This window comes from Agelaius tricolor, unplaced genomic scaffold, assembly GCF_023055355.1.
Source record: "Agelaius tricolor isolate 1412-34295 unplaced genomic scaffold, bAgeTri1.0.p SCAF_44, whole genome shotgun sequence".
In the NCBI taxonomy this organism is placed as follows: domain Eukaryota; kingdom Metazoa; phylum Chordata; class Aves; order Passeriformes; family Icteridae; genus Agelaius; species Agelaius tricolor.
Genome location: NW_027269304.1, coordinates 3,449,303 through 3,477,234, shown reverse-complemented (window position 1 = coordinate 3,477,234; position 27,932 = coordinate 3,449,303). Strand labels below are relative to the sequence as shown.

The 27,932-nt window shown below is 43.5% G+C and overlaps 1 protein-coding gene across 3 annotated transcripts; it reads left to right on the top strand.

Annotated features, from left to right (window-relative positions):
- The first annotated feature begins 559 nt into the window (after positions 1-559).
- ZFYVE16 (zinc finger FYVE-type containing 16) lies at positions 560-27,296 on the top strand. Of its 3 annotated transcripts, none has more exons than XM_071455158.1 (18): positions 560-692; positions 7,612-7,720; positions 7,908-10,042; positions 13,177-13,273; positions 14,130-14,306; positions 15,064-15,212; positions 17,235-17,619; positions 18,226-18,348; positions 18,446-18,601; positions 19,203-19,427; positions 20,718-20,806; positions 22,629-22,733; positions 23,146-23,296; positions 23,483-23,563; positions 24,083-24,245; positions 24,605-24,710; positions 25,117-25,281; positions 25,543-27,296. In XM_071455158.1, exons 2-18 carry the CDS (start codon positions 7,651-7,653, stop codon positions 25,702-25,704), a joined length of 4,539 nt encoding a protein of 1,512 aa, XP_071311259.1. In that variant the 5' UTR covers positions 560-692; positions 7,612-7,650; the 3' UTR covers positions 25,705-27,296. The 3 variants fall into 3 exon arrangements, with proteins under 3 accessions (XP_071311259.1, XP_071311258.1, XP_071311261.1); XM_071455157.1 differs by having other exon boundaries at positions 562-747; XM_071455160.1 differs by having other exon boundaries at positions 563-697.
- The last annotated feature ends 636 nt before the right edge of the window (positions 27,297-27,932 follow it).

The window sequence follows — 27,932 nt, the reverse complement described above, 5'->3', positions numbered from 1 at the left end:
GGCTGATGGAGTGGCAGTGACATCACTATGAGGGGTATGATGTCACTGGAATGGGCACAGACAGGGCCTGAGGGGGGCTGATGGAGCAGCAGTGACATCACTTGTTAGGGGTGTGATGTCACCAGAACAGGCACAGACAGGGGTCTGTATAGGCAGGGCTGATGGAGCAGCAGTGAGGTCACCGTGAGGGTATGATGTCACTGGAACGGGCGCAGACAGGGCCTGAGGGTGGCTGATGTCGTGGTAGTGACGTCACCGGGGTCTGAGGGTGTGACATCACAAGACCCGGACGGGAGGGGCGCCCCCTGCCGACGGGGTACGGAACAAAGCAGGGGAGGCTCCGCCCCCATAGGCCCCGCCCCCATAGGCCCCGCCCCAGGTCCCTCCCGTCGGCGACTCCGCCCTCATGCGCTGTCAATCAGAAGCACACCCCGCCCATTTCGGTATGTCACGCCCTCTGGCGCTGTCCGTCAGCCCTGTGGCCCCGCCCCTGCCCCGGGCTGCGCCCCACGCCGGCCGCGGCAGGAAGCGCACGCGCAGGGTGGGGATGGGCGCGGCGGCGGTGACGTCAGGCGCGGGTGTGGCCGCGCAGGCGCGCTGCGCTCAGCGGAGAGGCGAGGCCGCCGCCCGGAGCCGCCGGCGGGGCCGGGGCCGGGGCGGGCCCTGAGGGGAGACGGCCCCGAACCGGCCGGGTGAGGTCGGGGCGACGCGGCTGTGGGAGTCTGACCTCTGACTGAGGTTCCCTGGGTGGGTTATTTGCCCCCGGAGGTTTGTGTAGTGATGTTATTGCTTACTGCTGTTCTTATATACGGTATATCGAGTATAGTATATATACAAAGAGTGCTTTGTAGAGTATATGGAGAATATATACGGTATATGAAGTAAAATAGACGAGATTATTTTATAGGTTGTATAGGATACATATGTGGTATATAGAGTAGAATGGACAATCATACACCGTACACTTAGAGAGTGTAAATAATTTCGAGTCTGTGTGTCAATACGAGCAGAGAATGGTCCCTGACACCTTCTGGGGAGCACGGCCGAGGCCACAGCCGGCTGGCAGAGCCCGTGCTGTCGGTGCTCTGTGGCCGGCGAGGTGTGATGCGAACCTCGGCTGGTTAATAATGCAAACCAGAGGAGCGGGGTGGTGAGCGAGCCGTGGTTTCCGCCGAGCACCGAGGGCTCTGCCGGGCCTGGTCCTGTTCTCCAGAGCCATTTTCTGTCCCGGCTGGCAGATGCAGGTGGGTTGGGTCTGCCCGGCCCGTTCCTCCCGGCGGGGCTGGCTGCTGGTACTGCTGGTACTGGGAATCAGAGCCGGTCTGTTCTGCCTCCAGTGTGCTGTGCCCACGTCTGGGCTTCACAGCAGAATAAAGAAGAATCTACTGGAGGGCCCAGGGCAGGCCCCAGAGAGATTTGGGCTGTGCAGCATCTGTGTGCTGGGCAGAGCCTGCGGGAGCTGGGCTGGGCAGGCTGGAGAAGGGAACACTGCCAGGGATGCCATCAATGCATCCCAACATCTCCAGGGGCTGCCAGAGCACGGGCCGGGCTCTGCTCGGTGCTGCCAGTGCCAGGATGAGCAGCAGTGGCCATCAAATAAAGGGCAGCGAGGTGCAGGGCAGCAGGAGGGAGAACTTGTGTCCATGGAGGGACAGCAGAGCCCTGGAACAGCTGCCCAGGGAGGGCCTGGAGTGTCCCTGGCTGGAGACATCCCAGCCCCAGCTGCACCTTCCTGTGCCCCTGCCCAGGGCACCCTGCCTGGGCAGGGCTGGGCTGGGGAGCTCCAGAGGAACCTTCCAGACCTTTAATTCAGGGATTCTGGGTGGTGCTAGTAATGCTGTTTCAGTTCAGGGTTTTTTGTGTGGATGAATGAACAAAAATCCTCACAAGCTGAAGGTGATGCAGGATGGAGCTGTGAGGGTGGCAGTGTCCATGCTGCTCCTGGAGTTCTGTGCTTCTGAAGAGTCCATGTTTACCTAACAGGATGGCATTCTTCAAACAAGACAATTTGTTGTGGTGTGTCCTGTAAGCCTGTCCTTATACGTCTGAAAACTTCTGCAGCTTTTTGTTCACCCCATGATTCAGCTCCTAAACTTGCTGTGGCAGCAGCCACCTCAGCTTTTGGTTTGGACAATAGGTTGTTTTGCTCAGCAAGAATAATTTTTGTTCTATTTAAATTTTTCATGCAGTGTTTGTTCGGTTCTGCTGAACTTCTCCATCAGGTTGATTGCTGATCTGTGGGCAGCTGTTCCCTTAAACTTTTTGTCTTTAGGGCTTCAGGCCTATGTGTGGGTATATGGTGTTAGGGAGGGGTAAAAAGCTGGAAATTAATTCCTTCAGTACCCTTGATGCTTTTCCTTGGTCTTAGAGTTAAGAGTTGGACACGGGTAAGGGATAAAGGTTTTTATTTTATATTTAATAAGGATTTTTATGGGGTAAAAATTTGTTATGGTGGAATATACCAAAATGCGTACATATGAGGAGATAGTGTGTACAATTTTACAAATTTTGTAAATTAGTATATTTAACAAAGATGTTTCAATGATAGGTTTAAATAAATATTGTGATTTTTTTTTTTTATTTTAAAGTATTTTTTCTTAGATAGGCCTCAGTTTACAGGATGTGTTTTAGAGGGGGTGTTTGTTTCTCAAGATAGTGTAAGGTTTTCTGGCTTCTAACTGTGAGGCTTTTAAGAGTTGGGTCTTTTGGCTTAGCAGAATACCAAGATTGTATTAAGATATTAGGCCTAAAGAATTACAGGTATGTATGTTAAAGGTACAGAGAATATATAAAAGGAATATTAAGAAAAAGATAAAAATCATCATGGCATCATCACCCTGAGAGAGGGAGAAGGGGCACACTGTACTCCATGAGCATTTCACTGTGAATTTAGTGCTGAGTGCTCGTGTTTATATTGGAGGTTTTGTTCTGCCTGTGCTAGCTGCTGGGGTGCTAAGGTGGAAAAAACCATTTCAGTGCTCCCACAGTCCTTAGTTCAGCATCCTGCTCAGGCCAAATGTGATAATTAAACACGGTGATGGAGCTGAAGCAACGTAACCAGCGAGCAGAAAGACTGCAGTTGTGGTGATCAGAATGGAGGTGGTGGTCATCCTGTGGTCATCTCTCTGGAGGGGAGAGATGTCCCCTGTGCCCCTGCTTGTGTTCCTTTGCCTCTAAACCCCAGCTTGGGCTGTTCTGGTATGTTTGCTGTAAAATCCTCTGCAGTGGGGATAGGCTGTAACAAACTGCATGTCTGGTGGTGCCCATATGTGTGAAAACTACAGACAGTGGTTTCAGGGGTGCTTAGATATCAAAAGGTACCTTGCCTTCAGACATTGAATTGGCTAGTTGGTAATAATTAACCTATCCATTCTGTTTTGCAAGTTATCACCCACCACTGAGAACTGCTCACTGCCTCCATTTACAGAGTGTGTCTGGGGAAAAAGCCCTGACAAGCCATCCTGTAAGCTGGCCACCCGGTGTTCCCAGCAGCCTTGTGTTATCTTCTCCTTTAAATAAGAGCGTGTTGAGAAATCCCCAGTGGAATGCTGGTTTTGAACTCTGGAACATGTGCCTGTTACGTCTGAAGGGATAAGTAATTCATGAAGGATTTAAAGGAAGTGTTGGAGGCTGTGAAGGGTTTTTAGACGCCCTGTCACACCTGCAGTCATCGAGATCTCAGGGTTTGCGTTCCACAGTTAATAGTTAACAGTTTTAGTGGGGTGGAACTATTGCCTCTGGTTCTTAGGTCTGTGTGGTGCTGTGCTGGGTGGTGCTGTGTCAGACCATTTGCTGGGGATCCAAGATGAGCCTGCTTAGAGGCTTATCTGGAGAAGTCCAGTTTGCACTTTTTGGTAGTACCTTTTGTGCTTAGATGATTATTTTCCCTTTTGAGACAGACTGCTATTTTATCTTCAAGTCTCCCCCTACATAAATGTTTGATCTATCTTTATCTGAAACCATATAGTCTTTAACAGACAGTGATTTCAATATTGCTTAAAAGTTTTTTAAAAAAATCTGTAAAATGGAGCTGGTGAGAGCCTAAAGTTGTATGTCTCCTTGCACTATTATTGCCTCAGGTAAAGTCATAAGTATAACATTTATTAAAAAAAAAACCTAATCTCTGAACCAGTTTAGAGAGTGTCTAGTGACTGTATTCAGAGCTCTCAAAAACAAAATCAGAAAACAACAGTTGTGCCTGCCTAAAAAACATATGGTGGTGGTGCTCCTGGTTTCTGATAGTTAGAATGTAGTGTAATTCTTTTGTTACAAATATAAGTCTTAAAAGAATATGCTCAGAACAAATGCAGTTTGCTGCAGCATGTGGTTCCTCCAGACCCTTCACTCAGGGAAGCAAGCAGCCATTTAATAAAAATGTGTCACCAGAGCTTTTTCATGGCTTCTAATCCAAAAATGTAAACACTGGGACAGGCTGCAGGCAAATCCAGGCAGCAGAAAAATAAAACTTTTAAGGCTTTTAGAATTCTTTGGTGATGCAGACACATGGAGTTGGGACAGAGAGGTGCACAAGGGACAAGGAGGTACTGCTGGTTGGCCCTGTTTTGGGGGTTTTGGTTTTGTTGTGGGTTTCAGGGTTTTTTTGCTTGTAGGTCTATTGTAGGAAGATGAAGACATATGAAAAGTTTGTGGAAAGAGTAATGAAATTAGTAATAATGCATATGCTGGTTTCTCAAGGCTAGGTTAGTTATTCAAAATACTTTACCAACTCAAATAACCATTTTATTTTTAAAATAGATTTAACTAAACAAAGCAACATTGCTGGATTAGACTGAGGTATGATAGTTTTGTGAGCTCTCTGTAGAAGTGGGTTAATCTATATTAAATAGATGTAAATATTGCTGTGTGGTTTTAGTTCTGCAGTCCTTTTCATTGAGTTCTTCCTTTTTCTGGAGACTTTAGTGGGCCAATGCTGTATAGCATCAATGCACCTTTCTAATTAGCATTATAATCTAAAAATAGATAGCGTTGTCATCTAATAATGCCCTTATGCTTAAATCAGAATTTGTTTGTGTGTCTTTCAAGAGTGCAACACAGTGAATATTCCTTAGGCCTTTTTAAGTAAAAGACAAAGGTAGATGAAATAATTGCTTGCCCTCTTGTCTTTATTTTTTTTCCAGTGGGGAAGATTTTTGTTATTTGTAAGCTCCTGTTGGTATTGATATCTGTGATAAGTGATGAGGTTGTATAATAAATACCTACAGAGGACACAAACCGGCATTACGCATCCTCTGATACCCGGTTTTCTTGTAACCCTTCAATATTTCTTGTTTTTGTGGTCTATCTGAGTATTGACTGCCCACAGATACGTGCTTTAGGGACGGAATCTGCACTTTGATGTCTCTCAGTGAATCACCAAAAGGATGTTAATCGTGTAAGGCTCTTAATTGAAATAACTTCCAGTCCATGTTGTTGCATCCCCCTTGCCGGGAGGTCGTGATTGTTACAGGAAGGAGCTGTGCTCAGATGGGTGAGGAGAAGGGGCACCGAGTCCTGTGCTTGCTGCTCTTCCAGCGCTCCAGACAACAGTCAGAGGCTTGTATTAGAGTGCAGCCTGAAGGCTTTGGCTGTGACTGATTAATGGCCACAGATACCCAAACAGTGATATATTCGGGTCGTTCGTTTTTTGTGAAATTTTTGTGATCTCTTCTTCCAAAATTTTAAAAGTTTAATATAAACTAATATTAAGTTTAAAGGTCTAATATAAGCTAAAATATAAAAATATTAATACAAATTAGAGCAATAAGAATTTGGACAGTCAGAGTTAGGAAAATAAAGGACAATAAAAAAAACAAAGAATTCTGAACATTTGGATGCTTTCCTCTTGAAAGCATGGCTCGCTAACAAAGGATTAACCCTTAAAAGCCAGAGCCTGTTGCATATTCATATATCTCATGCATGATTCAAAAATTCTTTTCAAGCAGAGGGTGTTTCCTGTTTATTGCCAGCTTTCCTCCCCTCATCTTGTAAATCAGTCATCTCGGTCCCCACCAAGTCTGGTTCTTCCCAATAAGGAGGCAGTAATTCTTCTCTTGGGGATTTTGGTGTGCTGTTGCTGTTATCTCTGTGCAAAGAATTTCTTGAGCTAGTTAGAAAAAGTGTCTTACATTGCATTGTTTCTATTTTAATATTATTTTATAGCCTAAAAACTATATTTAACACACTACTGAAAAGCGTTAATACAGCACAGCTTTCTAACATTGCACATATTACATTCATTTTAATATTTGCAAAAAGACAATCATATAATAGGCATTTTTCACATTTTTGGCTTACTTATGGGCACAAAGTGCTGTGTTACTGCGTATTTGTTTCACCTTCCTTAACGCTTTGGCAAGCCCCTGTTTGAACCACACGTTGCCCTGAAGTGTTCTTGTTCCACGCATTCTAGTGTGGAGCAGTAATTGCGTCACATGTGGTGAGCAGTTACACATTGACACGGGTTAAAGCTCCTGCTCTGAACCATTCAGTGAGGGGAAGCCTTAAAGCTGGGGGGAGGTAAGGCATGGACTCCAGATCTGTAGCTGCAGGGCGGCGTGAGAGGACTGAAGTGTTTGTTTGTCTGGGCTCTAAGCTTTCAGGAGGATGGCTGGGCATTGCTAGGCAGTCAGAGCTCCAGTGGCATTGGGGTGGGCTGTGAGGTCACCCCGTGCAGAGGCTGAATGCACTGATGAAAGCAGAAGGAAAGCTGGACAGCTCTCCACAGGTGTGGCTTACAGACATCAGACTAAATGGATCTCAGTCCCTTCAGTTTGCTCAGAGGAGCTGTAGATACTGATTTTTGATGGGTAGTTCCACTGTATGGGTGTTCAGCCACTGAAGAAGATGTGCAGTTGGAAGTCAATTCTGAATGACCAAAAAGGCATAAAATTGAGTGGCTGGAAAGGTTCATTAAACAAATAAACCAGGGTGTTTTGCAGCGGGGGGTGTGATTGATAAATAAATAGCTTTCTGATGATCTGGTAAGTCTATAATAAGAGTTTCATGTTCTTGGGGTCTCAGAAGCATAGTTAGTGTGTTTTGAGTAGAACAGAAATTATGAGCTCAATTACCATGTTGGATTTTTAATTATATATAATTATATAAATAATTATTATTTATATAAATATATAAATAATTATTATTATTATTTGCACAGTTCAGTTGTGTTGAAAGGTAATAATGGCCTATTTTGTTTTTTGCCTGTGAGCTATGTGGCATAAAATGTTTATGGGGTCAGACTAGAAGATCCTAACGTTCCTTTTGGTTTTTTAAACATGCTGACATTGTAATGCCATAGCAGATGCTTTCAGATGCTTTGGTTTTTGTTTGTTTGGTTTTTTTTTTTGTTTTTTTTTTTAATAAGGATCCTCAATTCTGCAGTTTGAAGTGAATTTGGGGATGTACTGTTTGTAATGCTGAGTACACTGAGCATATCCAGAATACTTAGAGGCTGCAGCCCTGTTTGTGCTTAGGTTTTGTTTACATGGAGAGGGAACAAAGTATTAATAAAAATAAAAAACCACCTCATATGAGCTGCTGTCTAATATGAACACTTGGGCTTTGTAAACAAAAATTGCTTTGAATTAAATGCTGTGTTTTTCTCTGTTTAAGGTTTAAGAAGGCTAAAGCTTCACTAGAACTGAGACTAGAATGGACAGTTACTTTAAAGCTGCAGTCTGTGACTTGGACAAACTGCTTGATGAATTTGAGCAGAATACAGGTTGGTTTCTGCATTGCCTTTTTAGTGGAAGTACATGGTCAAATGACTGTTACCATGGAGTTTGAAAGTAGCATCTGCTAAGTAAAAGCTTGTATTGATGAATAGATGGGGTTGAGAGGAAGGAGTACACTGTGGAAAGAGAGCAGTCTTATAAACTTTGCTTTTGATCTCTTCTTGCTTAAAATAGATGAATATGAGTGCTTCAGTGCACCTCAAAATCCATACGACTCAAAGCTGTCTTCAGTCCTGGATTGCTTAGAGCATGCACACCCCACAGCAGAGCTGCCAGAGGATCCTGCTGGATGTCCTGCCCCAGAGGAGAGCTCTCCCTGCGTCCCTGCAGGCACAAGGGATGTGCTCAGCTTCTCACCACCCAAAGAGAGGGGTGTGGCTGGACCTGACCTCCTGTCCACTGTGGACAGTAGTTCCCTAAATGAAGCTGAGGCCCTGAGCCTGGGAAGGTGTAGTAGCGTGCTTGTGTGTGATCTTGTCAGTGACACAGCAGATTTAATCCCCTCAGTGGCTGCTCCAGAAGGGGCTCAGGATGAGTTCCAGGGCAGCCAGGGGCCTGCTGACTGTGGCGTGTCTTGTGTCCCCACTCCTGTTTGTGTGACTTCACCTGGCTGCAGCAGGGCTGCCAGCACACAGCAGAGGGATGGGGACTCGGTGTTACAAGGTTCAGGGCATCTTGCAACAGAACAAATTAATAATTCAGCTTTAAAACCTGAAAGTTACGCTGCAGGAACAGTCCTGGGTCTATGTGATGATCAACACAGGACAGAACCTGTAAAGTGCAATGAAGTACTCAACCACCCCGGACAAACTGCTGCCCTGGATCCTGAATGTGTCACTGTAACATCACAGAGTTGGAATGCACACGGTCCCAAAGATGAAAAACTGCCTTTTGAAACACAAGACGACAGTGCGTGCTCTGCAGCAAGCAAAGAAGCGTGTGGAGGAAATGCCATAGGAAAAGTAGACCCAAACAATAGGAGTAATGCGGATTCCATGCCTTCAGATCTGCCAAAGAGGCACCCCCTGCACAACAGCAATGCAACAGTACCTGGAAATTGTGTCTTATCAGGCTCCTCGTGTCAGATAGGAGCTGAAGTAGAATTGGAAAAGAAAGCCACAGAAGAGAATGTAGATAGTGAAGAACTTAATAGCAGTGAGATACCAAGCAGTGGTTCCAGTTCGTGTATGTCAGCTGAGGATGTCCAGACATCTCAGTCTTGTCTTTCCCTTCCTGTGTCCATGTGTGGTTCCTTAGTTGTATTAGAAGAGAAGGTTAATCCTCTACCTCAAAATGCAGTGGCGGAGGTTATTAGTGATACTGTAACTGTTCATGCTGGAGAGTCTAAAACTCATCTCCCTGGCAGGGAATCCTGTGAAAGTACAACGTGGCATGAGCAAGAAGATGTAGCTGAAATCAGTGAAAGTATTGCAGAAGAAAGTGGAGGTGGAGAGAAATACAGTACTGAGAATGTAATTGATGATAGTGATTCTCAGCAAATCAGAGCTTTTGCTTCTGCTTTTCTAGACCTTGGAGCTGAGCCATATGATGTTGGTGTAGACACTTTTTATGATGAGAGCGTGAGCTCTGTTATGGCTGACTTTACTGTTGAGGAGAATGTTATTAAAAGTGATATTCTGATAAGCGACGCTGAGCTTGATGATTTCTTGTATGGACAAAGTCTGCAGTCCAGTATGTTGAAGTCTTCAGACAATGATGGTAACTTGGTGGAAGCTGATGCAGATGGAGGGAGTTTAACAGATCTGAACAACCTGGATTTCACAGAGGTCAGTGAAGAGCTTATGCAAGCAAAACTGGAGGAGATAACAAGCATTAATAGTAACCTTAAAGCATCTATTCCTGACAATGAAGTGGAAGCTGCAGCAGAGGTCACCATGTCTCAAAGTCAAGGCATGACTGAGAGTGGCAGTGGAGCTCTGGCTTCTGATGTTCGTATTAAAGGTGCAAGACCAAAGCAATTGCTTGACCTTTCCCAAGGAGCTGCTGGTCAGAAACAACTGAATAGAACAAATGTACTTGAAAGAGAAAACCAGGAATGTGGTTCTGTTCGCCCAGAGGCTCCCCTCTCAGACACCAGTGTAAATGTTGGTAATACTGAGCCTGGGGAAAGCAGCTCTGGGGCTGGAGGAAATCAAACATCTGAAAGTGCTGAGCCACGTAAAGCACCTGCAGCTCTGTCCTGGAAGCAGCCCCTGTGGGTCCCGGACTCAGAGGCACCCAACTGCATGAACTGCCAGGCCAAGTTCACCTTCACAAAGAGACGGCACCACTGCCGAGCCTGTGGGAAGGTGAGTCACTGGGGAGGGGTCCTGTGCTGCCACAGGAAAAGGACATTCTCATTTAGCCATAACCAAGATAGAGAAGGGAGAGAATATTGACAGAAGTGTTCTAGGCCCAAAGTACTTTATTTAACAAAGGCCAGGTTGTATTTTCCCTCCACAGGAACCTAAAGACTATTGGAAAAGACTGATGTTAATTAAGAAACATGTGGCCTTTTTTGTGAAAATTGTGACTAAAGAGAAGTACAAAGTAAGTTCTTACCTGCCATTACTGGATAGCTTGGTGTGTTTTGCATAGAGTAGGGGAGATGAGATGATGGACTAATTAATCATAATCATATTGAATCAGCCTGTTACTGAGCTTTTAACTTAAGTATTTTTGTTCTAAAAAATTGAGGTGGTGATGATGAGAATCCAGTGGATTTACTTTATTATAACTGTGGGGCATTGCCCATGAACCTGAAGGGATTGCATTCTTTCAGGAGCTGTAGCAGCAGTACCAATGCAAAAGGATTTATGGTCTAAATCTGTCTTCCAGTGTGTTTAGATGTATCACTTTCTAAGGAACTCATCTCAGGGGAAAAGTATGTGATTCACCAACAAAGTGAGTAATTGCAGAACTTTTTTTAAGCCTGAGGTCTTCTACAGAGAGTAAGCGATGCCAAAAACTGATACTCAGTTCAGATTCCCTTGTGATCTACTGTGGTTTGTACTGGTGCATAAATGGAAATGCTAGGAGTACTAGTGACCTCACTGTTCTGTGTTGCTCTGTAAGCTCTAAGGATGAGGAGACAGAGCAAAGACTGGTGTCTGCAGTAAATTTCTGCATCCCCAGTGTTAAGCACCACCTGGAAAGGCACGGCAGTTTTTCTTTCCACCTCTCTTCTAGCACTGTGTATTCAGAGCACGATGCTCATTTACTCAGCCACTGTGAACTAAAATGTGGGTGTGAATTGAGGTGTCCAGGAAATGAAGAATTCCTTGTGCTGACCTGGCAGCCATGGAACTTACTGCCAGAACATCCTGATGAGATTTTGTGATGGTTTAAAGCACAGTCCTTCAGAGTGGGTTCCATTTTGGTCATAAGTCTGACTAACTCCAGGTTCCTGTTACACATTTGCTGTGAAGTTCTCACACCTTGTCTAGAGGTGGGGATGGGAGACCCTTCACTGCACAGTGCTGTTGACAGCTGTGGGTGTGTCAGCTGAGGGGCTCATGGCAGAACAGCAGTGCAATTAGGGAGCATCACAATGCCTGTTCATTAGGAGAGGGAGTGAAGGCAGCATGGGTTGTCTAAACCTTACAAATATGGGAGTGCTGTGCAATTACAGCTTTTGTGAATGGGCAGTTTAACTTTCTGCCTCATAAGACTTTCTGTCTTTTTAATAGCAACTTTTTTTTGTCTTAAAAAATCCCAAATCGGACACTCCTTGTGAAGCTGTTGTTTGTTGTGCTTTCAGCCATTTGGGAACTAAGTGAAAACTGTTTGGAATTCAGAGTTGTCCTCTGTGGACTGTTCTAGAAGACAGTTGTATGGATTCCCATACCTCTTTTTTTATCCCTGAAAATAGCAATACTTGTGGACTCTGGCATCTGTGGCAGAGGGAAGTGTGAAGTTAGTGGTCCCTGTTTTTTCTCTGCCCTCTGCAGCCCTCACAAGGCCAAACAGCTTTGCAGTTCCATCGTCCAGGTGTTTGTCTCTTGCTGTGGTACCTTTTTTCTTCCTTGTTCAAGCAGGACCCACTTGCTTGCCCAGCAGCCTGCTACTCACCTCCTTTCTCCTGTCCCTTAGTTTGCCCTCACCTTTCAGGTGCATTAGGATTAATCCTCCTGCAGTCCCCTGCAAGTGCCAGTGTCACCAAGGGTATGATGAGAACACTCCTTGCTAGGGATTGTGCTGCTCAGCATTTGAAGCCCTGAAGTGGATTATAACTGATTAGCAATTAATCCTCATCCATTACATTCTTAACACATGTATTGAGCATGCGTGTTTCCTGTTGAGGTAGATTACCTGTGGCACTAATCCAGAAGCAGCTGGAATAGTTTCTTCTTTTAGCTTGTATTACACTGATCAATCACTGCTTTTGCAGTGAGTTTTCCTGCTTGGAGGAGTTAATTGTAACTTTCTGTTTTCCTATGCCACTCCTGTTTGGGATTTGCCTCCCCCCTTCCCCCCCCCGCCTTGATCCACTTTGTTTTTCTGGACTGGGAGCAATTAGGAGTAAAGAACACCTTTAGGGGGTTTCAGATGACCTTTTGTAAAAGGTCCAGAGTCTGCACATAGCTAAAAATGGTGTGACTCGTTAAAAACTTGCAGATCATCTTTGAAAGAACATAAGGGGAAAGTGACAAAACCTCCAGATATTTATAGCAACTCTTGCAAAACACCAGCTATTCTAAAGACATAATTCTTTGAATGGGATTGTGTAGATCCCATTGTAGATTGCCCAGGCTAATGAGGCACACTTTTCCCCCTGTTTCTGCTTTAAAATAGGGAGGATATATACCTGCTGGAACAGAAGAGCATATTCTGTTCTTCCAAAGCAGCGTTCTTTGCAAATACTTATCTGAAGGGAGCTTGTCCCATGCAGGCAGCACTGCTTGTTCTTGCTGAGGGAGCAGGAGAGGCACTCAGCAGCCCCAGCACATGAGCCAGCCTGCCCCAGCAGGGCTGTGCCAGGCTGGAGAGGCAGCCCTGAGTGCCTGGCAGGCAGGTAACAGCTTCCTGAGAGCCCTGCTGAGCACACAGGGCTGCAGAGATGGTCCTGAAGCACCAGAGCAAGAACCAGCTCTGTGCCTCACTCCTTGGCCCTGGCACTGCTGGCTGATATAAAATACTTATGGCAGGATCACATGTAGGATTGAGAAGAATTTGGGATGGGTGGTGTGACCTGAAATCCTTTTCTTCACTCCAGAGAAGAATTTTGTTATAATTTCAATTGGGTCCTCCATGTTGCTGCTTTCTGCTTGGTATTTCGAGGGTTTTGTTTTTGTCGTTCTTTTTTTCCTGAGGATTTCTTTGTCAGGGGTTAAGATACAGGCTTGAATACAAGGCTGCAGATGGTTTAGAATGAAGGAAGTGTATTTTGCTATTTGCTGTGCAATATGTCTATGATATTTAATGCAATCCTTTTCTGATTCAGGTTTTTTGTGGTAGCTGTTGCAAACGAAAATGCAAACTGCAATACATGGAGAAGGAAGCAAGAGTCTGCACTGGCTGTTATGATGATATTAATAAAGGTAAAGGGGTTTTTCTGAGTAATTGCAGTAATCATTGAACTGTCTCTTTAACCCTTATTCTTTTTGGGGAGCTTGATTACTTTAATTGGTGTAGGTTTTTCTATTTCTGAGATGGAGGGATAAAGATAAGATTGTTTCTTAGTTGGATTCCAGTTCTTATTCTGAACTTTGAGGATCTAGTTGGTTGTTTTTTATTAAAAAACAAAAAAAATTAGCTTTTAACTCCATAGGACTAAATAGAAAGTTACAGAAGAATACAATTAGAGTCATCTGTGACAGGAATCTAGCAGAAGTTATCCTCCCTCCACAGTAGCCCTGTGTATGTTTAAAGGCCACATCCCTCCTTGTTCTCACACGTTTGCCCAACTTTAAGTTGCTTCCTGTCCTGGTGTTTTTAAAGTCACTTGCCAGGACTGCAGTAAATGACTCATCAGATAACCTTTTCTTAACTGGAAAGCTAACCATGGATGCTTATGAAAACATCAGGAGAAACAAGTGAGGTCCTGTTGATGAGTATGTGAATAACAAGTTGAAAACTATGTCAGATTTTTAATAGGCGCCTCAGTGGATCTCAGATGTGACACATGTTTGCCCCAAGGGCCAGGGGTCACAGTGGTGTAGCCACTGCAAGGAGAACAAGGGGAGGTCTCTTTATCTCCTGAGACATGAGGCAATTATGCAGGCAGAAAATGAGTCTAAATTTTCTTCCATACAACAGTTTGACTGTTTATTTTTCATAGCTAGATCACAAACTTTACATTGCCTCTGCAAAAAAACCCCCACCCACCTACAGTACTGCTCTGCAAATGAAGTTTAATAAATTGTGCGATCTTAAAAACTAACCACATTATTTTAGCACAGGCATTTGAAAGGATGATGAGTCCAACTGGTCCTGTCCCAAATTCCAGTGTCTCCTCTGAGCATTCTTCTGCTGCTGTGCCTGTAGAGGGGGCCCAGATACCCGGGGGTGCCAGCTCTCCTTCACCATCTGCACTGTTGCCTACCTCAGCACTTAAACAACCTGGTCCTGAAGGTACAGATCCTCTGTGTAACACACATCTGACACTTTGAGAGTCTCTTTTATAGTTGGGGTTTTTTTGTGTGAAACAGGAACACTCTGAATGGAAACACTTTCACTTCCCAGTCTTGGTGTCAGGCCCCAGCTGGTCCTAAATCTCCATTTATGAAAAGTGGATGTTACTTTTTTCATTGCCTTCTCTGTTTACATTGTAAATCTTTTTGTGTAGCTGTTCATTCTATAGTTTTTACATCTCTTAGGAGATCTCCAGCTTGTGTTGGACTGCCAGTCTTAAAGTGAAAACAAAAAGTACCAGTTCAGGGAGAAGGTACAAGGGAAGAGCAAAGCTTATTCTCTGTGTAAATACAAACGATTAGTGGCTAACTAGTGTCTTTGTTCAACTTTTTTTAAACATTTGACCTTCTTCAAACAAAACACATTGTTAAAATGATAAATCAACTTTTTTTAGAGTGTATTCCATCTTTAATTGTGATATGCATTTCATTCTTATGTCACTGCGGAGGGGTGATTGAGGAAGTAGCCTTCTGTAATACAAATTGATAGATTTAACTGTAGCAGGGCAGCTTCCTCTGCAGGTGAGAGGTTACACTGCCTGATTGGAGACTGGCTGATGTCACCCTGTCTTTTGTTGCAGTGAACAGACATTCTCTGTCCATGTGGTGGGGAGAAGGGGCTTCGTTTCTGTCCCTCTCAGCTGTTGGAGCGGCTGTAACTCGTGATAACACAGAGTTGTTGTTCTCACCTGTCACAGGGCTGTGCCCCAGAGAGCAGAAGAGGGTTTGGTTTGCAGATGGTATTCTGCCAAACGGGGAGGTGGCAGACACAGCAAAGCTGTCCTCAGGAGCAAAGAGGTCACAGGAATCCAGCCCGGAGAACGCAGACCTGCCCGAGACGCCCGCGGTAGGAGTTGGGATGGTTCAGCTGCATGAATTACCTGCTGGGAGAGCTTTGCTGGCCTGGGAATGGGGTTCTTACACACCATAGCTTCTGAGTCACAGCCTTTGGAACCTGAGACAGTCCTTTGGGCAGCAGCTCTGAAGTCCTGGGATTGAAAAACATGGTGGTAATTTTCAATTTGAGTAAAACTGAGCAGAGTTTTCAAAGGAAAACTTGGTTTGGTTTGAGGTGTTTGTGAACTTCAGAACTGGTGTGGCTGAAAATTTGCCAAAGCAATTTTTTCAGTACACAGTGTTTGATGGACCACTTTTGTGAAGGTGACCTCAGCCACAGTTCTTAAGGCTGTCATTAGCAACATGCTTATAGTACAAGTTTGTGGTTGTTTGTTTTTATTTCCAGTGGTGTGCTATATTATATTTTATATGTACTATATAATCCATCAGTTTATATTTATATATACACTATATAATCCATCAGTTTATATATATATATATATAAATATAAATATATTTATATATCAGTATATATATATATATTATATAATCCATCAGTTTCCCTGCTGAATCAGACTAACCAACTTGCTTAGTGCCGTGCAATTATTAGGGCATTGTAGATTGCAACATTATAGGGTGAAGCAAAATCTGTGTATTGCTTTTAGTGTGAACTAATACTGAACCAAGAGGGGGATTGGTTTTCTAATAATGAGTCACATGCATACTAGTGAATGAACTGCAATTTAAACAAAATGTCCACAGAAGAGGTGTAATGTTTGCTGTGGAAAGACTTAGCAATGTTCCTCAGCTGAAGCCTTTTTAAGATAAAACATAGCAAGCACTGAAACACTGTCTCAATCAGTAACTTAAATTCCATGATTTTCACAGCACTCAAGAATTTTTAAAATATATTGATAAAGCTAAAAAAACCAGATCATTATTATTTGTATATAGAGAATCTGAGCACTTAACAGGTGTATAGCATTTAAACCAGCTTATATGCATGAAGAACTGTAGTAATCAAATTAAAAAAGAGTCAAACAAAAGATACAGCCTGTCTCTCATTTTGGAGAAAGAGTAGGATATTTGCACTTGCAGAACATGGGCAATGTCTAAAATTAAAAGCAGCATGGATAAAGTGAGTGGAAGACAATTAGTTGATGGTTCTCCTGTGCAGCCTCAGGAGCTCAGACAAAACCAGCACAGTGCAGCTCTGAAGAAAAGGCAGCACAAAATCCTGAAAGTGCTGCTGCAGGTGTGTGAAGGGCAGAAATGCCACGTATGAAACACCCACAAGCAGATTCAGGGAAGAAGTCTGTTATTAGCCAATTTAGCCTTGGTTTTGTCTGTGTTTTTGTGGAGTCTTCCCTTTGGAGTTGGTGGCTTTTTTTTTTATTTTGTGGCAGCATATTTGTTAAATGGAGGATTTGCTGGAAGCTGATGGGACACCAGGAGAACTGCTACAGGGCAAGCTTAAAGTTGCCAGGGCTTTTCTTGTATGGACAAAGTCTTCCCTCTGGTATCGGATGCAAGGCTAAAGAAAGATCATGTACATCTCTGATTTTTTTGAGGGGTCTTGGGGGATTAGTTTTTTCCATTTTATTTTTTTATGGCAGCTGACATCCCAGTGTGCCTGTGTATGGCTGTCATACCTGTCTTGCTGGGGAAACCGTGTGGGTTGGACTCCTAACTAGAAATTAATCAGGCTGAGCAAAACTACATTCAGCTATTAGTAGAATAGTAGAAATAGTGTAGAAATGTTTGCAGTACACAGCTGCTGAGCCAGTTTGTGTTACCAAACAAATATATTAACTCTGCATCTTCACTCATGTAACTCCTAAACAAAAAAAAAAAAAAACAAAGAGGAGGATCCAGGAGAGATTGGATGGCTTTCTTCTTATTAGGAGGAAATGTATTCCTAACTTTTGTGATAGATTCTTTCTCTTTTTGCTTCTAGATTACTAGTAATGAAAGTTTAGCTGGTTATGAGACAATGTAGATTTTTTTTTTTGTTATTTCTTCTTCTTCACAGGCTGCAAACCCAGAGGAAGATGACCTGGTAACTGATGTAAATCAAAAACTGAAGGAAGAAATAGATAAGATGACAAGAATGGAGGGATTACATCCTTCTGTTCCTTCAGATGGTGCACAGCAGGCCACGCCAGGCCAGAGTGAGGTGGCACCTGGTGACAGATGTGTCACTCTGGGCACTGAGGAGTGTTCCCCTGCAGCAGCAGCAGCAGCAGAGAAGAGCAGTCCCAGTTCAGAGGGTCGGAGCACAGGGGCTGTGCCTGTCTCTGCTTCAAGCTACAGAGCACTGTGTGGGGTAGAGAGCTGGGTGCGACGAGACATCAGCCTTCTTCCTGATGGTGATCAGCTGCCCCCACTTCTGCTGGCACTGGGGGAAAAAGGGAAAGGTGAAAGCTGCTCACTTCTTGAGAAAATTGTTGCTGTTTACTCACAGAATCCTAGGATTGCTTGGGTTTGGAAGGGACATTAAAGCTCATCCAGTGCCACCCCCTATCACCCACACCTTCTACTATCCCAGATTTGTAAATACAGACTCATCCATAAATACAGACTCAAAAACTTGTATTTTAATATAATTCTCATGTGATTTATTTGTTGCATGCTGGATTGTTGGGTAATGACTGTGCACTTTTAACAAGATCAGTATGTTATGAGAACAATGGATCACCACTTAATTGCATGATAGTGGTGACTGTGCTCATCAGAGGTACCTGGCAGAATCAGGGTATGAATGAGGAGTCAGCACACTTTCAGTCAGGGATTTCCAAAGGAAGGGCAGCCTTGGTTTACACCTTTCTTCCAAGCTGCTGCTTCAGTTCTCTGTGTTCCTTGAATCTTAGAGTAAGCTGTTCCCTGGTTGATCTGTAGCTCTTCAAATCTTGGGAATTACCACAGGGGTAGGAGGATGGGATGACTCTGTCATACAGTGAACTGATTCTTGGTTTGGGTCATTGGCTGGTATTTTGAACTAAATCATGTGTCACTTTATTTAGATCTTGTGGTGGAGGAACATCCATTTCACCAAAAGGTCACCTTGCTGCTTGGGGAAGGACGTCCTAATCCATTGACTTTTATTCTAAATGCAAACTTGCTTGTCAATGTGAAGCTAATAACGTGTAAGTATTGCACATTTTCTTTTCCATTAAATCAAGCCTTTTCTCTTTTTTTTCTGTCTGTAAAACAGCGTTACTGTGGTATCTTATCTTTTTAAAGATTCCTCAGAAAAGTGCTGGTGCTTCTCAACAAATGGACTGCATGGTTTGGGTCAGGCAGAAATTGTCATTCTGTTGCAGCGTTTGCCAGATGAAGATGTTTTCCCTAGTGAATTATTCAAATTATTTCTTGACATCTATAAAGATGCAATGAAAGGTGTGTCATTTTAATGTCTTAACTTTTTCTTGTGTAGAATATTCTTGCTGATCTTTAAAATGTAAAGTTGATAGGTAATTTTTCTTGAATTATTTGTCTAATGATTCTGTTGAAAGAGCTTGCAGTGTTAGACTAGAGTTCTAAATAACAGAAACAAAGGAATTTATGCTTGTTTTATATACTTCTGTCAACATCCTGTTTGCAGGTTTTTTTGTTGTTTGGTTATAGTTGTTTTTTTGTTGTTTTAGTTATATTGTGGTGGAGATTCTAGGTATGAGCCCTGAGTCTGTAGTTTTTAGGACACCTGCACTTCATTTGTAGAAGTACATGCTCATAAATGTAAATATTTTAGGTTTGTTGATCAAAACTCATCCACTGATGTGTTTAGGACTTTAGGCACTTGTTTGGAGGAGCTTAGTTTGGTAGTCAGGTTAATTTGGTGATGAAGTACAGGGCTCATACTCTGTGGGTTTAGATAGCTGGCAGGCTGCAGGAAGATGTGAGGGCAAGGGTGGGCTGGCAGGTCTGTCAGAGCTCACTGCTCAGTGCAGTTCTCTGAGTGACCCAGCTCTGTAAACACTCTCCATTCCTCTTTCTACAGGAAGGTTCATAAAAAACATGGAAAGCATTACTTTTACAGAAAGCTTTCTCAGCAACAAAGAGCACGGCGGATTCCTGTTTGTTTCACCAGCTTTTCAGGAACTTGATGATCAGATTCTACCAGATAACCCTTTTCTTTGTGGCATTCTTATCCATAAGCTGGAAATACCCTGGGCAAAAGTGTTTCCAGTACGTTTGATGCTGAGATTGGGAGCAGAATATGGGGGTAAGTTTTAACAGTGCCAGTAGCTGCATAAACTGTAAAGTTCCCTTTGGAAAATACTAGTAGTTTTTAGACAAGCAAGCTATTTTAAAATAATCTTTGCAGTATTTTATATTATACTTGTATAAGCCCAACATGTGGAGCCACCTGGGAGTGTTCATTGTCCTGATAGACTTCTTTGATTTTTTTTTCTCTTAGCAGATGAGAAAGCTAAGAAACAAAAACTGTCAGTAAAATATAAAGATTTTTTTGGTTGTAGGAGAAGGGTTTGAAGGGATGATCACAAGTCCAGTTTGCAATTCTGATAAAATGGTTATTTTAATTAAATTAGTTTATTGGCAAAATATTACTGCTTCATTAACCAAATAAAGGTATTGATTACTTAAAAGGATAACTTATTAATACATTGGAAACATCTAGGCATGTAAAAAGGCTGTAGCCCACAATTGTAGAAGCTGCAAGTCCATAAATGTGAGAAATGGATTGGTAAGGGATTCTCCAAACCTGACTGAAAGCTCTCACAGCCTTGTTTGCACATCTGTATGCAAACTCTGAGACAAGGTGTGCTGCCTTAGGAAGGCCATGGAATAGAGATGACATTGTTGAGAGAGAGATTGAACTAGAAACAAGTTTCAAAGCATGGCCTTGCAAAAGGACCTGATATTTTGGAGATTTAGAACTGTGAAAGATGCATTGTAGCAAAACCACATGGGGTAAAATAATAGGTGGTTGGTATTAGAAGTATTAGCAGCACTGTGTGGCTACAGCTAATAGACTGAGAAACATTTATGAGGTGTTGTAACCAGGAAATAAGTGGGTTTCTGATAGAATGGCGTTGAGTTTTACCTCTCTTATGTCTCACCCTTCAATGAGACTGATATTGGATAAAATCTTTTAAAATGCCTCTCAGTTGCCCCGTCTCTGTAAAGGTGGGAATTGTCCAACACATAAACATGAACCTGTCACCTGTTCATGGACTTCTGGAGCCCACAGTGGACCTCTACCAGCCAGATCCTGTCTGTGTGGTAACAGAGGTGGCAGCTGCTTTGTTGTTGTTCTTTTTCTTACCAATCCACTTGCTGTGCTTGGCTTTTTTAACCACTTTTGTCAGATATAACCGTGGGGGGAGAGAACCACACAGTGGCTGAGAATTAGAGAGGGGCTCTGCTTCCTTTGGCTGGTCAGATCTTGAGATTTAGAGACAGCTTACAGCTGAAAAAAAGCCTATAGACCTACTTGGAATAGCAAGCTGTAGAGTTTGTTGTTAGGTAAATGTGCCCTTTTTCTTCCTAGCCTATCCAGCTCCCATGGTAAGTGTCAGGCACCGGGAGCCGCTCTTTGGAGACATGGGACGCACACTGGACATTATGAACCTGCCTGTTGTGAGTAGATGCTTCATTACCTGCCCTTCCTGTTGTCATCAAAATATCCTCCAAACAAATGCTGAATCTTGAGAGCAGAGCAAATGTTTTTGTCATACTTAAAACTCATGAGAGAGTTAAGAAAGCAGTTTGTTTCACCTTGTACTGTTATGCATTAGTTCTGGTAGCAAAAAAAGGCTTTTAATGAGTGAGGGAGATCTTGGCATTTGCATTGATGCTGGTAGTCATCATTCAGGTGCATTTCTTTCTTCTGAGCATCATTGTGGTGCAGGGATTCTGGTCTTAAATCTGACAGTTTTACATGTGAAGAAACACTTGACAGGCAGATGCTGGGGACTAACTGCAGTATTAGTTGCTTTGTCAGACAAAGTTAACCTTGCCACAGTTATTCAGCTTGACTGTCTTTTGTGAAGGGCATTTTGGCAAAATTGTAGGTCTGGAATTCATGCCATTTCCTGTGGAAGCTTTCCCTCTGTTACCCAAATGATCTGATTTCAGATTGCAGTAAGCCTGTGTTTCTGGCCAGTAACCTTCCTCTTCTGATACTTACACAGAACTTCCAGCCCTTCCATCCCAGCATTCAGGGCAGGGCCATGGAAAGCAGAACAGGTCTCATTTGGGCAATCACTGCATCCTCTCCTGGGTCTGGAGACCATCATAGCTGAGATGAAACTGCAGTCTCTGCCCCTTTTTCCTTTCTGCCAGCACAGGTGTGCAGATCGCAGCTGGAGGAGGCGCCCCATCAAAGAACAGCACATTTCCTCCTCCTGTAGGAGCCTCCCACTGAAATCCACGAGCCACCACCAGCCTCACTGGTGCTGTGCAAGTGGCACTGTGTGGCTGCCCCCTGAGGCTTTGGGCAGCCTTCCTGCAGTGCTGCTGCTGCTGGATGGGGTTTCTGTGGAGCTCCTTTCCAGGGGGATCAGAGTTAGTGGGTTCCCCTTGGCGGCTGTGTCAGCCTGAGGCAGGCAGGGGCAGTAGGTGCTCCTTGCAGGAGTTTCAGTCACTGCATGGCTGCAGAATGTTCTCTGGGTGGTGCCTTGGCACCTGTGATGCCAATGCTCCGTGAGAGATCATGCAGAGCCTGTCCCCACACGAGTGGCTGAGGCAAAGGGCACCTGTGATTTACATCCCTACTGCAGGATGCTGTCCCATGGAAACCTTAGTGCCCTGAGATGTTTTGTAAATACCCTTCTTGCTGCAGCTGTGCTGATGGAGGAAGGCACTGATTGCCTGGCTCAGCTGGTGAAAAGAGCCTCTTTATACTTTTTTTCCTAGCTGAAGTAGTAAAAGCAAATGAGACCATTTCATACCTAATGTTGTTGTTCTGGAAATAAACAGAATTTTGCAGAAGTGGCTGAGGTTATAGGAGATTACTTCTGCCACAGAAAGGGATAAGAAACGTTGCACTATTCAATCTGTAAATCAAATTAGAGATGTAGGGGACAGGCTGTGAGCTTGCAAACTAACTCATCTTCCACACTTCACTTTTCTATCAGAGAAGGGAGAGTTTTGAAGTTTTTCTTTCCTTAAATCACTGGGATTCTGATGTGAATGAAGTAGCCGTAGAGTAAATAACCCATTGGTTAATAGAGCTAATTTGTCAGTGCTCTGAATTTATTAATACATTCACTGAGATGCCTGTCACATACACCTGGTGGGCAAAAAGGGATCCCTAAGTCTTCAGCCACTCTAAATACTACTGTTTTTTGGAAGTCCTACAGATGCATTTAGAGTACCTTCATCTAAGTGATGAAGGTAAGGAAAAGGTAATAAAGCAATACTTAATTGTCTGCTAACATAAATATTTTGTCTGTTATAGGACTTTAGAAATTACCAATATAGTTTGCATACCATAGACAACCTGTTTGTCCATGTGGAAATGGGTAGAAGCTGTATTAAAATACCTCTGAGGAAGCACCACGAGGTGAGTACCCCCATCTTAGCTTTCTAATCCAAACTGCTTTGGTCTTCCATTTTTTGAATAACAGCAGTCACACCTCTACCATCAGCTCTTTGAAAAAACTCTCTCTCAGAGCTTTGTACTGACCTAAATGTGTAATGGGAAGGGCATGCAATTACCTGAGCACACAGTTCCTTCTGTGATACACTGGAAGGTGGATAATGAGGAGTAGAGGTTCAGGATAGCTGTTAAATACTGAAAGATCTGCAGTCTCTTCAAAATCCTTCAGCATGTTATTTTTAAACATTCCCTCTTGCAGATTTCCTGATTATGATGTTTTGCTTTAGTAATTAAAAAAAAAAACAAAAAACAAGCAACAACCAAAAAACCCTCTTGGTGAGATTTTTCAGTGTAATGACAAACTTTGTGTTGACAGGTGATGAGGGTGATCAGTTCCTCTAAGGAACATGTAATTAGCATTGGAGCCAGTTTCAGCACCGAGGCAGACTCTCACCTGGTGTGCGTGCAGAACAAGCAGGGCCTCTGTCACACACAGGCCATCGGTGCCACGGGACAGCCCAGGAAAGGTAAGAGGTCTGGGGGAGGAAAAGCACATTTCTAGAGCAGAAATGGAAGTTCAGCGTTAGGCTGCACGGAAAATGCATCTCTGGTGTCACATTAAATTGTGTTTTAGGAGGAGTGCAAGTTTAATGTCAGTTATGACTGACTGGAGTGACACAAAATGGTGCTGACTTCCTTCCTACTTTGTCTAGTTACAGGTGCAAGTTTTGTGGTGTTTAATGGAGCCTTAAAAACATCCTCAGGATTTTTAGCTAAATCCAGTATAGTTGAAGGTAAGAATTTTGTTCTGTTCTCCTCTTAAGAGACTTAAAAAAAAAAAGTAGCAGCAGTCTTTTGCAAGATCTTTATGCCTCAGTAAGTTAAACTTTTCCGGTTTTTAAATTTTGTATGAAACCTATTGCAAAGAAATGCTGCATAAAAATACATGATAGTTCACCTACTTGTTTTAAAACATTCAAATTTAAACTCTGTTTAATCACTGCAGGTCTTTCCTTTATGGAACTATTTTCATTGACATATTGCTGAAATATATATATATTGGCATATATATGCAAAAAAATTCAGAAATTAACTTAAAAGTTATCTTTTAGTTTGAGTTCTGTTGACAAAATAGGTTTTCTTCCTCTTTCATGTAACGTTCAGTGCTGTAGGTGGGGCATGCAGTGCTTTTGTGCATTTATTAATTAGCTGTAGGAGATGGTTGGTCTCAGTAGAAGTGAAGCCCAAATTCTATGAGAACCTGAGCTGCTTTTCCTGTGGATAATGTGGAATTTTAACTGGTTTTCTTCTAGATGGGCTAATGGTACAAATAACACGAGAAGCTATGGAAGGCCTTCGTCAGGCATTAAGAGACAAGAAGGACTTCAGGATAACCTGTGGACAAGTGGACACAGAGGACATGAAGGAATATGTAGATATTTGCTGGGTAGAAAATGAAGAGAAAACAAACAAAGGGTAAATGTACTGCCAAAGCCAGACATCTGAGAGAGTTCTTGCTCCCAATGTTCAAATATCTCCCTTTAGTTTCTTAAAATTAATCTGAAGTATTCTTGTGACAGAAAGTGCTTGATACCAAGGATGGTTTATAGTGTCTTAAACCTGCAAGATTAGGTTTCTACTAATGCTGTTAGTTCCCTGTTTAGGATATTTCCTTTTGTACCATCTGTATTTTCATAGTGCAAGTCCTGTTTCGTACTTTGTTGTTAAGGTGTTTAAATAGCCTTAAAGGATAGGTAAATATTATTGCTTAGAAGTTACTGTATCTAAACTATAAGTGTTGTTTAAATTGCTAATCACACTATTGTTTTCCATAGAATTTTGAGCCCAGTTGATGGAGAATCAATGGAAGGAACTCAGAGGGAAAAAGCACCACAATACAGAGACTTCGAAAGAGAGGGAAAAGTTATGAAGTGCACTGAAGTTAGTGAATTACATAGCTCTTGAGCCTTTCTTATTACTTATGGAATATTTAAGTGGTAATGTGATGGTACTAAGTGAAGCTGTTAAAATGAGCTGATTTTGTGTGTAGCCATGCTGCCAGGCAGAACGTTCTCTGCAGCTGCTTGCTGAGTTTACACACTTGTAATTTTTTGTCCTCTGAAAAAGACTCAAGTCTGTTGGCAGTGACAGTTCTGTAAATGCCTAATGCAGGCATTCCCATGGTTCCTGAAGTGTTTTGGTTGTGTGGATGAATGACTTGGGTGCTTTCCCAGCAGACAAGCACCAAAGCTTGCCCTGTTTGGTGTTATGTGATCCTGAAATACTCTTTTTCCTAACTTTGGGCTGTACCAGGCTGCTGACTGCCCCTCCCTTTCTCTGATCTCAGGTTTACTATTTTGCAAAGGATCATGAACTCTCCAGTGCTGTTCCCCACCGGTTTGCAAGAGAGATTGCCATTGCCTGCAGCACTGCTCTTTGCCCTCACCTTAAAACCTTGAAAAATAACGGGATGAATAAGATAGGACTCAGAGTTTCCATCGACTCAGACATGGTAAGCTTTCAACTTTAATTGCACACACTCCATTTCCACTGAAGTACCTTCCCTTGTAAATACCTTGGATCTCTCCATGAAGGTTTAGAGTTTTGCCCTACCCAGGCAAGATCCAGGCTGAGGATGACATTTGGGAAGATGCTGTCTTAGTCATTAATTTCTCACTTCATGGTAGATGGAATACTCTTTTACTGTGATACAGCATGTTTTGCATATAATGTTAATACAAGAAGTGTTAATATCAGTATGTTTCCCTCCCAGGTTGAATACTTAGCAGGATCTGGAGGACACCTTCTCCCACAGAACTACCTGAACGACTTGGACAATGCTCTGATTCCTGTGATTCACAGTGGAATGTCAGATCCTACAGCTCTGCCACTGAAAATGGAATTAGTGTTTTTCATTATAGAACACCTCTCTTGATAAGGCTGATTACATGCTTATACTGATTTGCTAGATCTGAACACCAAAGTTGTAATGCTACAAACACTAAAAATGTTAAAGTTTCTAAACCTTTTATGTTTTAATAGCTTTTCAAACTGTTTATTTTTAAACCCCTCAGATGCTCTCTGCTTCCTCTGCCACAAAAGAGTCAGTTTGTGTCATGGAGTTCTGAAAGCTGACACTTAATACAGGTGCAGAAGAGTGCAGGTTTTGTTACTGTCACACAGCTGCAGCACTTGGTAGGTGTAGTGTGAGTCCAAGTCATAGGATCTTGCCTCTCACCCTCACACCAGTGTGCAGCTAAAGCTGCTGGAGCTCCGCGTGATCTCTGCAAGAGCTGAGCACTGGAGCAGGGCTGGCCCAAAGCTGTTTCCTTTCCATGGGAAAGGGGTTCAGAGCCCAGAGGTGCTGAAGCTGCCTGGAGCCCCCCGTGTGCCAGGGCAGCTCTGGCAGCACAGGGGAACGCTGTGGCTGTGTGGATAAACACCTCTCTGAGGTCCTTAACCTGGGGATGTGATGCTGGTGCTTCATATGCTCTCAATTAATGTTTTATAGAGTAACTGGTTTCTTTCTTGTATTTATAAGGATTTATCTAACTTAAATGGATGCTATTTTTATAAAAAGTGCTTTTTTCTTTACTCTGTTCAGAATTCCATACACAATTTGACCTTTCAAGGATTAGGAAAAAACAGATTACTCTTGATGTAATCTACATGTAGCAATAAGTCAGACAACGATTCTGCAGTATTTTTTCTGCTCCTGTCTACTGCTTTTGCCACATTTTAGTAGCCACCTTTGCTTTCAGGGAGAACAGATGTATTAAGTCTGAATTTTCACAAACAGGGTGATTCTAGTGGAAGGTGTCCCTGCCCGTGGCAGGTGGGGTTGGGACTCTTTAAGGTCCCTTCCAACCCAAACCGTTCTGGGATTTTTAGTATACCTGAGGTTCTTGCATAGGATGTATTTTTTATACCGGGTCATGTAGATCTATTTATGTATTTGTGATGCATGTGGTTTGTACCGAGGTTCATCAAACTGCCGTTGGGGTTTGGTAGCAGCCACACAACTGCTTGTCGAGAACAGAACCAAAACTAAATAGATACAAGATCTATATTGTTTTCAGTAAAAATGCTGGTACAATTTTGTAATGAGAGTATTAAAACTTGGATGCCTTCTTGATGCTAATAGGGGATATTTTATGTTTTTGTATCAAAAACAATTTGTAATTTAACCTAATCTGCTCTGCTGTTACCTGTGCTTTAACACTCAAGTCCTAGAAGGGTTCAGGCCTCGAGATCTTACCCTGGATGGAGCTGAGCTGTATTTCAGCTGCCTTCTCCTGAGAAGCTGCTGTTAGGGAGAAGGGCTGAACCCACACAGAGTACAAACAAAATTGTTCTTGTTGAAAACAAGCTGCATCCAGGCCCTCGAGGGAGCCCCAGCAAGAGGCTCAGCAGTGTTTTGGGTCTGTGACAGGGCAGGGAACCTGAAGGAACAGCTGCCTCTTGGCACTTAACCTCTACTAACTCCTTTTCAGTTATGATCAATAAAGTTAAATACAGTGCTTGCAACCTTCTGCCTCTTACTCGTAATGAAACAAAGATTTGGACTGTGTGTGTCCTGTCTCTGCAGCTTTCTGGGACTCCTGATGTTGCCCCAAAAATGGGGTTCATTCCTCAGCGTGCCAGCAGCCAGCAGTGGCACCCTGGAGAGAGAGATCCCCATCGGGGCTGGGCAGGCCTGGCTGCCCCCGGGCTGCTCCAGCACAGCCCTGCCCTCTCCCTGCCATCGCTGCCGTCGCTCACACACAGACAGAGCCGGGGCTGCCCCAGCCCTGCCCCTGTGCCAGCGGTGCCCGGGTGCCCGCAGGCTGGGTGAGCCCTGTGTGACCTGCAGGGCTGAGTCTGGGACTGCCCTGAGCAGGGGCAGCTGCAGCACCTGGGGGCCCTGAGCCTTTACACCAGGCTGCCAGGCATGCAGGGGCCTGCACCAACATCCTGATTTCACAGAGAACCACAGAATTAATCAATTGCAAAATCCCTCCCAGCCCATGGAGTCCCAGCTGTGCCCCATCCCCACCCTGTCCCCAGCCCAGGGCTCTGAGTGCCACCTCCAGGGGACACCTGCAGGGCTGGGCACTCCAAACCCCCCTGGGCAGTGCCAAGGCAGTTCCTGAGCCCCCTTTCCATGGGGAAATTCCTGCTGTG

Coding starts and splice junctions, on each gene's coding strand:
- ZFYVE16 (XM_071455158.1), top strand. CDS start 7,651: ATGGACAGTTACTTTAAAGCTGCAGTCTGTGACTTGGACAAACTGCTT. Junction 18,349..18,445: donor CAATGTGAAGCTAATAACGT/GTAAGTATTGCA, acceptor ATCTTTTTAAAG/ATTCCTCAGAAAAGTGCTGG. Junction 19,428..20,717: donor ATTGGGAGCAGAATATGGGG/GTAAGTTTTAAC, acceptor TTTTCTTCCTAG/CCTATCCAGCTCCCATGGTA.